The sequence below is a fragment of the Dasypus novemcinctus genome, chromosome 2 (assembly GCF_030445035.2).
Source record: "Dasypus novemcinctus isolate mDasNov1 chromosome 2, mDasNov1.1.hap2, whole genome shotgun sequence".
Classification (NCBI taxonomy): domain Eukaryota; kingdom Metazoa; phylum Chordata; class Mammalia; order Cingulata; family Dasypodidae; genus Dasypus; species Dasypus novemcinctus.
In genome coordinates, this window is record NC_080674.1 from 125,481,830 (window position 1) to 125,497,004 (window position 15,175).

Consider the following 15,175-nt stretch of genomic DNA (forward strand, 5'->3'; position numbering starts at 1 on the left):
CATTCAACACTCAGACGGAAACTGAGCTCCCTCACAAACCTCAAAGAGATTGGTCTGTCCTCAGTAGTGGGCGGAGTCCTAAGTGGATTGGCGCTTGGGGTTGGCCAGTTTCTGACTAGAAGGGGCGTTTTCATATCTATTAACTAGGAGCTACACTGTGGTTTGGTAAAAAAAAATTTACTCCTCCTCGGTAGGGCGCCTGGCCGCAGGAAATCTCGCGATATTTCTGTCGGTGGGACCCAGAGACGCGTAGCGAGCAACCGAGCCAGTGGGGGTGGCGGGCACCGAAGCCGGGAAGGGACAGGTCAAGAAGGGAGGGTGAGCGCGTGCTTCCTGCGCCACTTCGGCGTGATCGGGGCCGGCTTTCCTGGACCAAGAAAAATTTTGTGGACCGCACGGCTCTCTGTGGCGGTGAACCGGCTCGGAGTCGCAGTCGGTGACGACCCCAAGCTACACCTGGTACGCACGGGCCGTGACAGGTGCGCGGAGAAGAGCGGCGCCCCGCCCGCTCGCCGGCCCGCCCCCTCCGGGACTCGCCGGCCGGGGCTCGGGATGAGCCGCGGGCCCCTGCTGAGCGGCTCCGGCTCCTGGCGCTCATAGCCGCTGCTGTTGCCGCCGCCGCCACCGCGGCAGAGCGGCCGCCGCCCCTGAGGGAAGAAGAGAGGGAAGCGCCGCTGACCCCGGGTATGAGCTGGACGCAGCGTCCGCTGCAGGATTAAGGCGCGGATATGAACCTACACCAGGTGTTGACCGGAGCCGTCAATCCCGGCGACCACTGCTTCTCTGTGGGCAGCGTCGGCGACCAGCGCTTCACGGTGAGTAAGAGAGGCTCCCGCGTCGCCCGTGGCGGGTTCGCGACCCTGAGCCAAGCGGGCCCGGCACGGAATGATAGGCAGAGGCGGAGAGCGCCCCGCCGCCCCCACTGGGTCCCCCGCCTCTCCCCGGGGAGGTTCCCCGCCGACTCTGGCGGGCAGTAGTCAGTGCCGGTGGAAGTGAAGAAGGCAAAAACATTTCGGTCTGTGAGAGGGCCTGCACTCGGAACTCAGAATGTTTTGTGGGATTTTTAAAGTTTTTGATTTGACTTTCTTGGGCCGAGGTGGTTTGCCAAAGTCGTTTATCCAAAAATCCTTCAGTAATCTGTTGGGGGCTTATCGTTATCCCAAGCAATACCCCCAGGTTGTCAAGCTTAGATATTATTAGAGATTGGCTTCATTTTTGATTCTAAGTTAACGACAAGTATCTTTGTAGGTAATAAGAGTGTCTTAAAACAATTACCAATTGTTTGCTATCAACCTCCATAGCTTGAGTAAAAAAAAAACAGTGAAAAAGGTTGCAGTCCATTTACTTTGCTTCAAATTCACTAAGGAATAATTCTGGAAAGAAAATGTATTTCAAAAATACCTTAATCCTACCATCCTTTGAATTAAACATATGTAACAGGCTAGTGATCCTGGGAAATTTTTATTTCAGATTTTCTTATTGATTACTAAAAGTTTGCACTGGTGTTTTTCAGTATCATTCCTAGTTGTTGTGGGTTAGTGTTTCCAGGTTAAGATGTACTGGAATTGACTTGTTTTAAGTTTGTCTTCCCCCCCTATTGGAAAAAAGTGGACCTAAACTTGTGTTTATTTACCAGTATAGTAACATTTACTGTCTTGTCTTTATAATAATTTCAGTATTTGCACATGCTACCTTTTATTCAAGCATATTAATAATAATGATGATTTTATACTACAACTTCTATAGATACCTCTCTGATTAAAATAAAAATTTTACTTACGTGAAACTAGATAAGCAGCTTAACAGATGTCCTAAATTTAGGGGTCCTGATTTTTCTTTTTATCTTACCGTCAACCTTTTGACTGTTTTGTGACTTTGTCAGTCAAAATAATAGTCAGCATTTAACATAGTATAGAAACATTTAACGCCTAAATTGTGCTTTTAGAACTGTGCTAAGCACTTTGCTTTCAAATAGAGACTGTACCTTTCCAGTAGAGGGCAGTCACTCATAGACGCCTTGGTTTGCACTTAACACCTGCAGTTAATAGAGATTTAAAAACTAAATGTTCACCTAATCTAAATGCCATTAGAAGAATGAAGTTCTGATGGTTTCCCTTGTAGCTGGACAGTGCTCTCTGTTCTTGCTAATTAAAGCGTGGAAATAAACAGCATCTAAAGGAGGTTTGTCATGCGGGAGATATTGTTTTCTTTGCCATCTCCTAAAGTTGTATGATTGCTTTCTTCGGTGTAAATTGCAAGAACTTTTTCTAAGAAGACATGCAGAATCTATGTAAGCAGTGGTGTAAACTTCAAAGTATATAATACACTGATTTATACACTTGTATGTGCCCTTCTGTAAAATTTTAGTGAATGTCTCCGTGTTATTTTTTTGTTTTTACTTTTTTAAAAACATAAATTTTATTGATATATATTAATAAAGCATACAATTCATCCAAAGGGTACAATCAGTGGTATTGGGTATAATCACATAGTTGTGCATTTCCATGTTATTTTTAAGGTGAAGTAAGCTAATGTGCAAAGGATTATATGGCCATCCTATACTATAATGTACATTTGTTGCTCAGTTCTGTTAAATTTTGAAGTCCACTTCCCTGAGCCAGGCTCTACTCATCTCCCACCATGTCTACTGCAAATTCCTTCCAGATCCCTGAGAAGCATTCCAGTAACAGGGTGAAAGATTTTTTTGTTGAGTGTAAAGAGATGATAGTTCTCTTTAATTTTGGTAGTACTTTGTTAGCAATTATCTTTCTCCTTTGCTTATCCATCCTTGTCTTTTTAATGTTGAGATGGTAACTCTGTTACAAACAAGCTTCTTGCCCTCAGTTAAAGTGTATTATATATAAAATGCACTCTAAATTTATCCCTCTTGAAATTTCTATTTTCTTGCTAAAAAAGCAGAATCTGTTTATTCCTTGAATTATGTTTTTAACCTCTTTTGATTTTGACTTGTTTTTCTGTGATGGGAAGACAGCAAAAATTGATCATAGATAATATGTAGTATGTATGTCTTCCTAAATTCCAGTTTTACTCATGGTGGAGACATGGATCTTTTTCTCCCATATCCCCTTGGAGAATTCTTTTGCAAAACCCTCTTGGTATTTTATGCCTTCATTTAAAACATCTCTGTGATTCTAATTCCTCCCTTCTCATGTTTGCAGAGAATTCACTGGCTTTTGCTTTGAAAGATTATAGAAGATGAGCTCCTGTTTTGTACATAAAGTCTGACATGTGTTAAATTGAAATATTGAATGCCAGGTCTCATGGATGCTAGTTTTTAAAATATGCTATTACTAGCACTGGTACATATATTTAAGTATTAGATACTTTTTTCTACTACTTAAACTGGCATCAGACTATTTTGATTCTGCTCTTAATAAGAAAGCTTTTTTCTTTAACTTTTTATTTTGAAATACATGCAAACTTATAGTACAGTAACAAAAATAATACAAAACACATACAGAGAACAACATAACCCTACTTCCCCCCTGCCCCAGACACCCAGATCCACCAACTCTAATGCTCTACCACATTTGCCGTATCCTTCCATCTATCTAGCTGTTAATCCGTTTTCTGAATATTTGAGTGTAAGTTGTATACATCGTACTCCTTGAACATTTAATGCTACCATGCACATTTCCTAAGAACAACAATATTCACTTCTGCAGCCACCTTAAGTGCAGTTATCAAGTTCAAGCAATTTAAAAGCTTATAGTCTATGTTCCAGTTTTTTCCTGTGTGGCAATAATATCCCATTGAGTGTTTTCTCCTTCCTTGCTAGATCTCATCCGAGATCATGTATTGCTTTTAAATTCGTGTTGTCTCTTTAGTTGGTTTTTTAAAAAAAAATTGGTAATATATGCCATATAAACTTTCCCACCGCAACTACTCTCAAGCATACTATTCAGTGAGATTAATCGCATTCATAGTATTGCGGTAATCTTACCCACTTCCTTTACCAAAACATTCCCATCTCTCCAAACAGAAACCCATTATGTATTAACTCCCCATCCCCCTGACCCCCACCTTGGCTGTAATCTTTGTACTCTAATCTATGTCTCTATGAGCTTTCATATTTTCTGATTTTTTTGGTAGTTGCTTTGGGGCTTGAATTTAACATCCTAAACCTTTAACAATCTCATTTGCTTTGATGGCAACTTACATTAATATTATATACAAACTATGTTCCTGTACTCCTTTCTCCCTCCACCTTTATGTAGTTCTTGTCACAAATTATAAGTTTATATATTATATTTTATATTCGTAATGCATATTTCATTACATTTTATGCTTTTGCCTTTTTAAATCCTGTAGGAGGTAAAAAATGGCATTATAAACTACAAATACAGTATAAATACTGATTTTTATACTGATTTTACCCATGCCATTACCCTCACTTGAGATATATATTTCTTTGAGTGGCTTTGATCTGATTTATTGTCATTTCCTTTCAATGTGTAGAACATCTCTTATAAAGCTATGCTAGAGGTGAACTCCCTCAGCTTTTGTTTATCTGGGAATGTCTTAAGGCTTGCCTCTTTTTTGAAAGGCAGGTTTGCCAGATTCAGAATTCTTGGTTAGCAATTTTTGCTTTTAGAACTTTAAATATGTCATCCCCCTTCTGCCACCTTCTTCTTTTTTAAATCAGTTTTATTAACATATATTTATAAAGCATACAACCCATCCAAAGTGTACAATTAATGGTATTTGGTATAATCACAGAATTGTGCATTAATCACTTCAGTCAATATTAGAGTATTTTCATTACTCCAAAAATAATAAAAATACAGAAAGAAATACAGAAAAAAACAGACAAAAAAACTCTATCCCTTCATAATCACCTCTCAGTTTCTATATCCTTCCCCTGCAGTACATGGTTGCTGTTCTGTTTGCATCTCTCTGATTTATTTGTATTTATATTTTGTATAGATGGAGTCAAACCATATGCTGTACCTTTTGTCTAGTTTCTTTGACTTAGTATATTTCCTTTTTTTTTTTTTAACCCTTAATGGAAGATTATTAATATATTATACACTACTGTCCATAGTTTGCTTTGGTTGTATTTTTCTTTGATATTAACATCTGTGTCATTAATATACAGTTGTTCTGTTTCAGAGAAAAACATTTATGTAATATTACCATACTCATATTTTCGCGTTGTATCACTGTACTGTAGTCCCATGTTACATTTTTTAACTCTTCTTCTAGTAATATACATGACCTTAGATTTTCCTTTTCAGCTACTATCATACCCATATATTAGCACTGCTAGTTAAACACTGTAATTCCTTTTCATCATTTCTGTGCTTCTCCAAAGATGTACGAACAACCTTTTACCAATTCTGTACAGATTAAACCTCAGTTTTCCATTCTCTGACCTCACTCTATTATATTTTCTGATGACCTATGTTCTAGTTATTAACTCCATAAGTTTCCATAATACATTTAGTTCATAATAGCACAATCATACAGTATTTTAACTTTTGTGTCTGACTTGTTCCATTCAACATAATGTCCTCCAGTTTCATCCATGTTGTCATATGTTTCACAACTTCATTTTTTCTGAAATCTGCATAATATTCCATTATACGTAAATACCACAGTTTGTTTGTACATTAGTTAATGGGCAATGGGGTTGTTTCCATATTTTGGCATTTGTGAATAACACCTCTGTGAAATCAGTTCACTGCTCTCAGTTCTTCTAAGAATATGGTAGTCTTGGGTCAAGTGGCAAATCTATATCCTTCACAGTGGCTGTAAAATTCTACATTCCCAAGAATAGTGGTATCTCTCCACGTCCCCTCTAACACTTGTAGTTTTCTGTCTTTTTAATAGTGGCCATTCTAATAGGTGTGAAATGATAGTTCATTTTAGCTTTGATTTGCATTACCCTCATCTCTAGAGTTTTTTTTTTTTTTTTTTTTTTTGCACTTTGTATTTCTTCAGAAAAATGTCTATTCAGTTTCTTGCCTTTTTTTCCCAACAGGGTAAGGCAACCATTTATTTATTGGACAGAGCAAGGTCATTTAAGAGAGGAAATATATCTAAAGAAATGAGTTTAGGTTGTTGTTACAAGCATCGATGTTCACAACAAACAACACTATGCAATACATCATGGAAATGGGCCACATATAACCAGGAAGATGCTGTCATGCCCACTCAAAAAAAAAAAAAAAAAGCCACAATGCTTAGAAAACAATCTTTAGGAAGTTACAAAGCATAATAGCCTCCAACAAACAGCTCTGCAGTTTTATTGGGTAGGCCACTAGCCCACAGTATTTTGGTGGTTTTCTGGATATTTTCATCTATTATAGAGAATCTTGAACAGTATACACTTCTAAATATCACTGAAATCATAATTAACTGTAGCCTTAACTAGTTCATATCACTACATTTTTTTGACTACTCTAGGTAGTAATGGTACTCATAGTATGTAAGTAAAGTGCTATACTCTGTCTATTTAGCAGTACAGTGCACCCATGTCACCTTTGATCCTATGGTACATACTTGAAAAAGACAGCAGAAATTCAATGGAGGAAAAAAAATTTTTTTTTTAAATTGGAAGCTCACCTGGCCCAAGGTATACCAGCTACTAGCAAAGTTAGATGCAGCTGAAAACTGCAGTACCAACTATATGTCAAATTATTTCGCATTATTTTTAGCAGGGCTTTCTGTCGTGGACAGACCAAGATTTAAATACCCATTCCAGAGACTTGTTAAAATATTCTAAGTAGTAGCATCTTATGAATGATTGGCTGTGAGGAAAAACTATTCAGCATGAGATTTAATGAGAAACCTATTAGACATCTGACTCTCCCTCCTCAAGTCTACTGGTTTTTCAACCATTCCTTTCACAGTAATAACAGTTCTCAAGATGAGAAAAATCTCTCATGACACATAGAATAAAATCTTATTTGGGAAGCCAGACACAAAGACCACATATTGTACAATTCCACTTATTTGAAATGTCCAGAATAGGCAAATCTATCGTGACTTAAAGTAAATTAGTATTGCCTAGGGCTGGGGAACATTGGAGGGAAATGGAAGATGACTGCTAAATGGTATGGGGTTTCTTTTTGGGGGTGATGAAAATGTTCTAAAATTGTTATGGTGATCATGTTACAACTCTAAGAATATATTGTAAACCATCAAATTGTACATTTTAAATGGGTGAAGTGTTTGGTTTGGGAATTATGTCTCAATAAGGCCATAACAAGAAAACATGTTAGGAAAGGAAGACAGCTCCAAGAGAAAACTAGAGGCTCTCCTAACTCAAGTTACACTTGAGGAGAATGGTAAAAAATGAGCTTGTTTTCACTTAATAATCATTTTAACCCCTGACCTCACATTTTTAACTCATTCCTATATTATTTTAGGTTATCAGCAGATTTCCAACTTTGTTCTCATTAGAAAGCAGAGTCAATGTTCCACTGACAGAGACTGGGTTAGCAAAAAATGATAAAAGCCTAATAACAGAATAGTCTCATGCTTTGGAGCTGTGTGTTACCAGGCAGAATAGAAAAGCTGAGGTTCATTTTCAGTGGAAAAAAAGTCAGTGTCTCCCTGTCAATTAGAAACAGAGTAGGGCTCACCATCCACAAATTCTTAGGATTGGAGAATGAACAACAGACTAAAGTAGACTTATTATTATTCTCTGATAGACTACTCATTATTCTAGCAATGGAAGTACTTTTATCATTGATATGAAGGCAGTGGCCACCAGAAGTTCTAAGGGAAAGGAGAGGGAAGAATAGATGTAAAATGGGGGCATTTTCGGGACATTGGAATTTTTCTGCATGATACTGTAATGTCAAAACCTATAAAACTGTGTGGGGCAACACATAATAATGTAAATTATAATTCTTAGTAGCAGTGCTGCAAATATGTTCATCAATTGTAACAAATATACCTCACTAATGAAAGATGTTAATGTGAGAAAGTGGGAGGGGGAGGTGGTAGGGTAAATGAGAATCCCCTATATATATGTATGGTTTTGTTTTTGTTTTGTTTTGTTTTGTTTTTGATATATTGGGTCCAGGAATTGAACCCAGGACCTAGTATGTGGGAAGCCAGCACTTAACCACTGAGCCCCATTGGCTCCCCTGAGTTGGTTTTTTCATTTGTTTGCTTGTTGTTTTCTGTTTTTAGGAGGTACTGGGAATTAAACCTAGGACCTCCCGTGTGGAAAGCCAGTGCTCAACTGCTGAAGCCACATCTGCTCCCCCTATATTTTTGATATAGCATTTATGTAATCTAAAACTTCTCTAAAAAAATAAAATAAACTGAGATGAGAAGGGGGAAATTGCTCTTTAGCAAATAAGGTTTTTTTTCCTTCCCCCACCTCCTCTGCTCTGCTGTTTTTGCTGTCTGTGTCCATTTGCTGTGTGATCTTCTGTGTCTATTTCTCTTTTGTTTTTCAGTCTTCTAGTCTTTCTCCTCTAGGATTCACCGTGATTTGATCCTGGGGCCCTCTGATGTGGAGAGAAGTTCCCTGTCCATTGTGCCACCTCAGTTCCTGTTCTCTGCTGCGCTTCATATTGACTTGCCCCTTTATTTCTCTTGTTGTGTCATCATCTTGCTGCATGACTTACTTGTGTGGCCACTGGCTCACCGCGCAGACGCTCACCTTGCCGCATGGGCACTTGGCTCGCTACGTGGGCACTTGCGTGGGCATTCGGCTCAGTATGTGGGCACTTGGCTCGCCACGCGGGCACCCACATGGGCACTTGGCTGGCTGCATGGACACTCAACTTGCCACGCGGGCACTGGCTTGCAGTGCAGGCACGTTTTCTCTTCTTTTTCATGAGGAGGCCCCAGGAATCAAACTTGGGCCCTCCAATATGGTAGGTGGAGACCTTTTCATTTGAGCCACATCTGCTTCCTGCAAATAAGTTTTATAAGTAGTAGAGCTAAAGTTATGGTAATAAAGAATATGAATTTATTATGTGGACCAGAAAAAAAAGTCAAGTATAAGGGTGTCTGTATCATGTTAGTCTTTCCTGAAGCAAATTTCCTTTCAATCCTGCTTCCAATTATTTCCATTATACCTATGAAACTTGGTAAAAGCAATGTGCTTTAGAAGGAAATGTTCAGCTTTCTGAATATTGAAGTGCTAGCCAAATTTCCCCTAAAAGTAAAATTACTAAGTAGTTCTTTTTGTTAAAAAAAAAAAAAAAAAAAAAAAAAGCTCAACTCTGTATCCTCACCCTCACCTTCAGCAACTCTCAGCCTGGTATAAATTAGAAGCAGAGACAATTTCTTAAATGACCTTAACTGTCGGAGTCTTGGTTGGTGACCCGAGGTATCGGGAATGAAAGACAAAGAAAGATCGGGTTCAGGGGATCTGAGAGCATTGATTTCTCAAGCTCATCAAACAATTTTATTGAGTCGAGGGGCTAGTATATATACCCCTAACATACGTGACATTCAGCACAAAATCAAGTTACCTATTACCCTTACCTCATTCTATATTAACTAGTGATTGATGAATACCAACAAACTTTACTGGAACTATTATTATAAAAATCAGTAACTATACTCATAAATCCTGTTACCCAGGTTGTTCTGTTCTATAGGTATTGTTCTGCCTGCAGGTGTGCTTACCCAGCCAAGATTGTGCTCTGCACCAATAATCATAAGGGACAGCTTGACTCAGTGGTCAAGGAAGTAACTTGCTTCCATGGAAACAACATGCCTTTGTTTTCCACACTTAACTTTAGGAAAAAACAAAGTAGATAGAAGATATTTGGCCCAATTTCTATGAAGTCTGCCTTCAGATGAGACCCCTCCTTTATTTTACTAATTCTTTAGTTCAGTGTACAACAAACTAATAGAGTCTTTGAATAAATTAAACTAACTAATGGCAAGTAATCAGTTTTCCTTGCTGATTACTATTCTACAAAAGCAGTATAACTGAATCATGTTCTTACACCATATATCAATTAGAGCAAAATTTTTAGATAAAGAAAACACAAGTAGCTTTATGGCAGGTTGCACATTTTAAATTGTTATAACAGAATTTCTAACACAAAAATTGCTTACTGCATACATAGAACATCAGTGAGGTAATGAAACAAGAAAGCTGATGTTTGACAGTATATGGGAGCAAGGCGGGGTGAAAAGTCACTAATAAATTAAAAACTGGCAAGTATCTGCTAAAGCAGAGCCACTTTTTAGGGGGCATAAGAAAAACTGATGAGTCAGCATTTTTATCTCTTGGGAAATCCATTTATTATTAAGAACTGAAGACCGTTTTTCCATAATTCATGCAGCAGAATGCAGTAGTCATACAGTATTTCCAAAAGGATCCTAAAAACTTCAGTGCAAAAGAAATCTAAGAAAATAATCACAAGCACCATCAACAATTTTCAAAAGAATGTTCAAAACAGTGACTTTTACAAAAGATGTGTATTTGTTTTAAATGAAAAAAAATTATACTGTGAAAAGTCAGGGATGCATTTCACAGATAATTTATACCGTATTAATGATTCGATTAACAATATACAAACAAGGGAGACAGGTTTTTAAATTAGGTCTGAAAAATCAAATGTAAATACTCTTGGGGGGCTGGGCGGGGGTAGTGTTTTATAGCCCAGATTCCAATATTCCAGCCCTGTGTCCTGTCCTGTTACTATAATCTGTAAAAAATCTAACAACACAGTATTCAAGTTTTTGTAACTTCAGGATGTATTAGAGGACAGTGTATCTTGGTTTGAAGTGTTTGTTGAATCCAAAGACCAGAATCAGCAACCACGATGATTAAATACATAAAATGATGGGTGGTTCCTTAACGTGTCAAATTTCTTATTTTTTAGTTCTGAAGTGGCTTCCATGTCTTTAAATTCACCGTGCAATATGAACTGTCCCATAACAGGTAACTGCAAGGCCAGAAGTGTTTGAAGAACAGTATTTATTAGCAGTGATTCATCTTTTTTTGTTAATTACATTTAAGAATGATGCTGTGCAGCAGAAAAGGCTGCGTGGCTAGAGCAAAGAAGCTGATGCCCACCAGCCCCTTCCACAGCAATGCTGCCATGATTCTGGAGGAACAGGAGTTCAACCAAAAAAGCATTTACCCATTTTTAAAATCAAATCATTTGCTTTTCTTTCTTTTTATTTTTATACTTTTTAATTTTTTAAAAGATACTTAGATTACATAAATGTTACATGAAGACTATAGGGGAAAATTCTTTTTCCTTTTTTAAAAAATCTACTGAATTATTCATATGTGAACACACAAACAATAAGTGTATAGTAAAAGTAGTGAACTTACAAAACAAATATTTATAACATCATACAGGGCTCCTATACATCATCCCACCATAAATACCTTGCATTGTTGTGAAACTTTTGTAACAAATTATGGAAGAGCATTATCAAAGTATTACTATTAACTATAGTCCATATCTTATAGTTAGTGTATTTTTCCAACCACCCTATTATTTTTTTTTGGTTCATAAACCATATAATTTATCTGAAATGTGCAATCAGAGGCATTTGGTATAATTATAGAGTTGTACATTCATCACTTCAATATTAGAGGATTTTCATTACTCAAAAAACATACACAAAAAAACACTATCATACCCATATGTTAGTGCTACTTATTACAGATTCTATGATGTGTTTTCAGCATTTCTGTTTATTTCCAAACAACTTTTTACCAATTCTGTACAGATTAAACTTCAGATTTCCATTCTTTAACCACATTCTGTTCTCTGGTGACTTATATTCTAGTTCTTAACTTCATGATTTTGCTCATTATATTTAGTTCATAATAGTGAAGTAATACAGTATTTGTCCTTTGTATCTGGCTTGCTTCACTCAACGTAATGTCTTCCAGGTTCATTCATGTTGTCATATGCTTCATGACTTCATTTCTTCTGACATCTGCATAATATTCCATCAAATGTATACACCACTTTTTATCCATTCATCTGTTGATGGACAGCTTGGTTGTTTCCATCTTTTTGAAAATTGTGAATAATGCTGCTCCGAACATGGGTTTACAGATGTCTGTTAGTGTCACTGCTCTCAGTTTTTCTGCATATATACCCAGTAGTGGTATTGCCAGGTCACATGGCAAATCTATATTCAACTTCTTTAGGAATTGCCAAATAGTCCTCCACAGTGGCTGTACCATTTTACATTCCCATAACCAGTGAGTAAGTGTTCCTATCTCTCCACCATCCGTCCAACTCTTGTAGTTCTCTTTTTATTAACAGTGGCCATTCTAATAGGTGTGAAATGATGTCTCATTGTAGCTTTGATTTGCATTTCCCTAATCACTAGTGATGTTGAACATTTTTTCATTTTTTTGCATTTATATTTCTTCTTTGGACAAATGTCCATTCAAGTCGTTGTGCCTGTTTTTTAATTGGATCACAGATATTTACCACAATTTACCAGCCTCTTTCTCCTCTTCTTCCCTTGATGCTGCATATTGTTTCATTAGACTGTAGAATTTCAAAATAGTTGATTGAGACAGTTCCTGCCAGTTCAATAGTTGTTTTGGTGGAGGGACTGATTTCTGGAGCTACCTACTTGGCTATCTTCCCATCCTCCCACCTCCTTTTCAAGTATATGTTGCTTTTTGCATGGATGTTTTAGTTCAACATTGTGAAATTTATCCATGTTCTGTACTTTTTTGTTTATTTTCATAGAGCATTTTTCCCCCCCAAACAGTGATCTGGGGATGAGGTCCTCTGGGCCTGAGAGCTCAAAAGTGTTTTTATAATAATATTAAGTTTTTGGGTTTTTTTAGGAGGTCCTGGGGATTGAACCCTGGGACCTTGTACATGGGAAGTAGTTGCAACCACTGAACTACACTCACTCCCCAATACTAAGCTTTTATTTGCTTTTTTCATTCTCCTTATCTTTCAATGTAGAATGGAGTTTTCCAGAGGCTACCTCCTGAGGCTAATGAAATAGATGCACGTCTCTTCTTATGTATTAAGTACAGTTTTAAATCTAAAAGAGTAAATCTTGGTAAGAGATAACCAACAGAAAGTAAAGCTGTTTGATGTGGGGGTTCTCAGTATTTTCCTAAAAGTATAAAAAATTCCTGAGACCAGAAAATTTGAGAAACTTTGCTTTCTAGTATTCCTCTGTATGATTATAGTACAATTTGTTATCCATTCTACTGTTGATGATATTTGAGTTGTTTCTAGTTTGGGGCTATTATAAACAATGCAGTGAATGCTCTTGTACTTGTCTCATGATGCACACATGGACACATATTTGTTAGGTATATATTTAGGAGTAGAATTGGTGGTACACAGTTGAGCATTTGTTCAGCTTTCCAATATGTACCATTTTACACTCCTGTCAATAGTTACGGGAATTCATTTGCACATTGCTGAGTACCCTCACCACATGCTATTATTATCACCACTTTCCATCACTAAAACTTTCCCATCTCCTCAAGCAGAAACCCTATATCAATTATGCATTAACTCCTCAGTCTTCATGCCCTCCTGCCTCTATCAATCTGTACTTTAATTTTTGTTTCTTTCTATGAGTTTGCATATTTTGTGATAGTTTCTTTGTAGTTACCATGGGTCTTAAATTTAACATCCTAAATCTGTATAAATCTTTAACATTCCCTTGTTTTTTCAGGAGATACTGGGGATTAGACCCAAAACTTTGTACATGGGAAACAGGCACTCAACCACTGAGCTATATCCACTCCCCTATAACATTTTTGTTTGCTTACATACCAACTTAATTTCAATGGCATACACAAATTGCATGCCTATACCCCTCCATCCCACCACCTTTCTGCATTTCTCATCACAATTTTTCATGTTTACTTATACATTGAGTCCAAAATCACAGATTGAGCTTTACATTTTATTCATTTGCCGTTTAAAGGATCCTGTAGGAAGGAAAAAGTATAGTTACAAACCACAAATAAAATAGTACTGTCATTTATATTTACCCATACCTTAACCTTTATCAGAGATCCATATTTCTTCATGCAGCATCAGCAGTCTCTTGTCTATTGTCCTTTCTTTTCCATCTGCAGACCTCCCTTTAGCATCTCTTGGATGACCCATCTAGTGGTGACAGACTCCCTCTGCTTTTGTTTCTCTGAGCATCTCTTAAACTTTCCTTCCCTTTTGAAAAACAGTTTTGCCAGATATAGAATTATTGGTTGGCAATTTTTTGCTTTCAACACTTTAAATATGTTATCCCACTGCCTTCTTGCTTCCATGGTTTCCATTGAGAAATTGAGACTTCATCTTATTGGGGCTCTCTTGTATGTGACATGTTGCTTTTCTCTTGCTGCTTTCGAAATTCTCCATTTTTAGCATTCAACTTTTTTATTTTAATGTGTCATGGCTAGGTTCTGTTTGGGTTTATCCTGTTTGAAGTTCACTGAGTTTCTTGGATGTATATATTGTCTTTATATTTGTCAAGTTTTCAGCCATTATTTCTTTATTCTTTCTGCTGCTTTCTCTTTTTTTCTGGGACCCCCACAACGTGGATATTGATAAGCTTGATGGTATCTCACAGGTACCTCAGGTTCTGTTCACTTTTCTTTATTCTTTCTTCTTTCTGGTTCTCAGACTGGATGACTTCAATTGTCTTTTCTTAAATTTCACTAATCCTCCTAGGAGCTTCCACCTACTGTTGAACCCATCCAGCGATTTTCTCTTTGTCTCCTACTGTTGTTTTCCTGTAGTTCTTTGCCCACATTTTCCTTTAGCTTTTTGAGGATTTTAAGGACCATTTTTTAAAAGCCTTTGATATGTCCAGTGCATGAAAAACAGAGTTCCCATATTCCACCCTATTTGCAAGTGTTTCTAAACAGAATTATGTGAGATACTTCAGGATTAAAGTCAGGAAAATTTAGAATAGTAATTCACAGAAATAGTTGCAACATAGTAAGTAAGTAAGTAGATAATTTCAGGTATAAGAAAAGAATGGTAGAGTTATGTAAACATGAGTTTTCTGTGTATGCCAGTTAGTGAAAACCTAAATATAAATTTTCTTTTGAAAGGAGTAAATCTCAATTGTAAACATGAAGAAATCAACATGGAATATTTTAGAGATCAGCGACAATCAGTATTTTATCAAAAGCTAAAATCAATATGAAAATCCCATTTCTAAGATAGAGTATTACGAAAAACAACATTTCTTGAAATAAATTAGG

At 37.0% G+C, this 15,175-nt stretch overlaps 1 protein-coding gene across 7 annotated transcripts in view; it reads left to right on the top strand.

The window, feature by feature from the left end:
• The first annotated feature begins 228 nt into the window (after positions 1-228).
• The window catches only part of DMXL1 (Dmx like 1), a 166,784-nt gene continuing 151,837 nt past the window's right edge, over positions 229-15,175 (top strand). For all 7 annotated transcript variants that reach the window (XM_058277529.2, XM_058277531.2, XM_058277537.2 and 4 more), the window contains exon 1: positions 229-815. In XM_058277529.2, the coding sequence (XP_058133512.1) occupies positions 729-815 (87 nt within the window). In that variant the 5' untranslated portion in view covers positions 229-728. The remainder of the gene's footprint in view (positions 816-15,175) is intronic.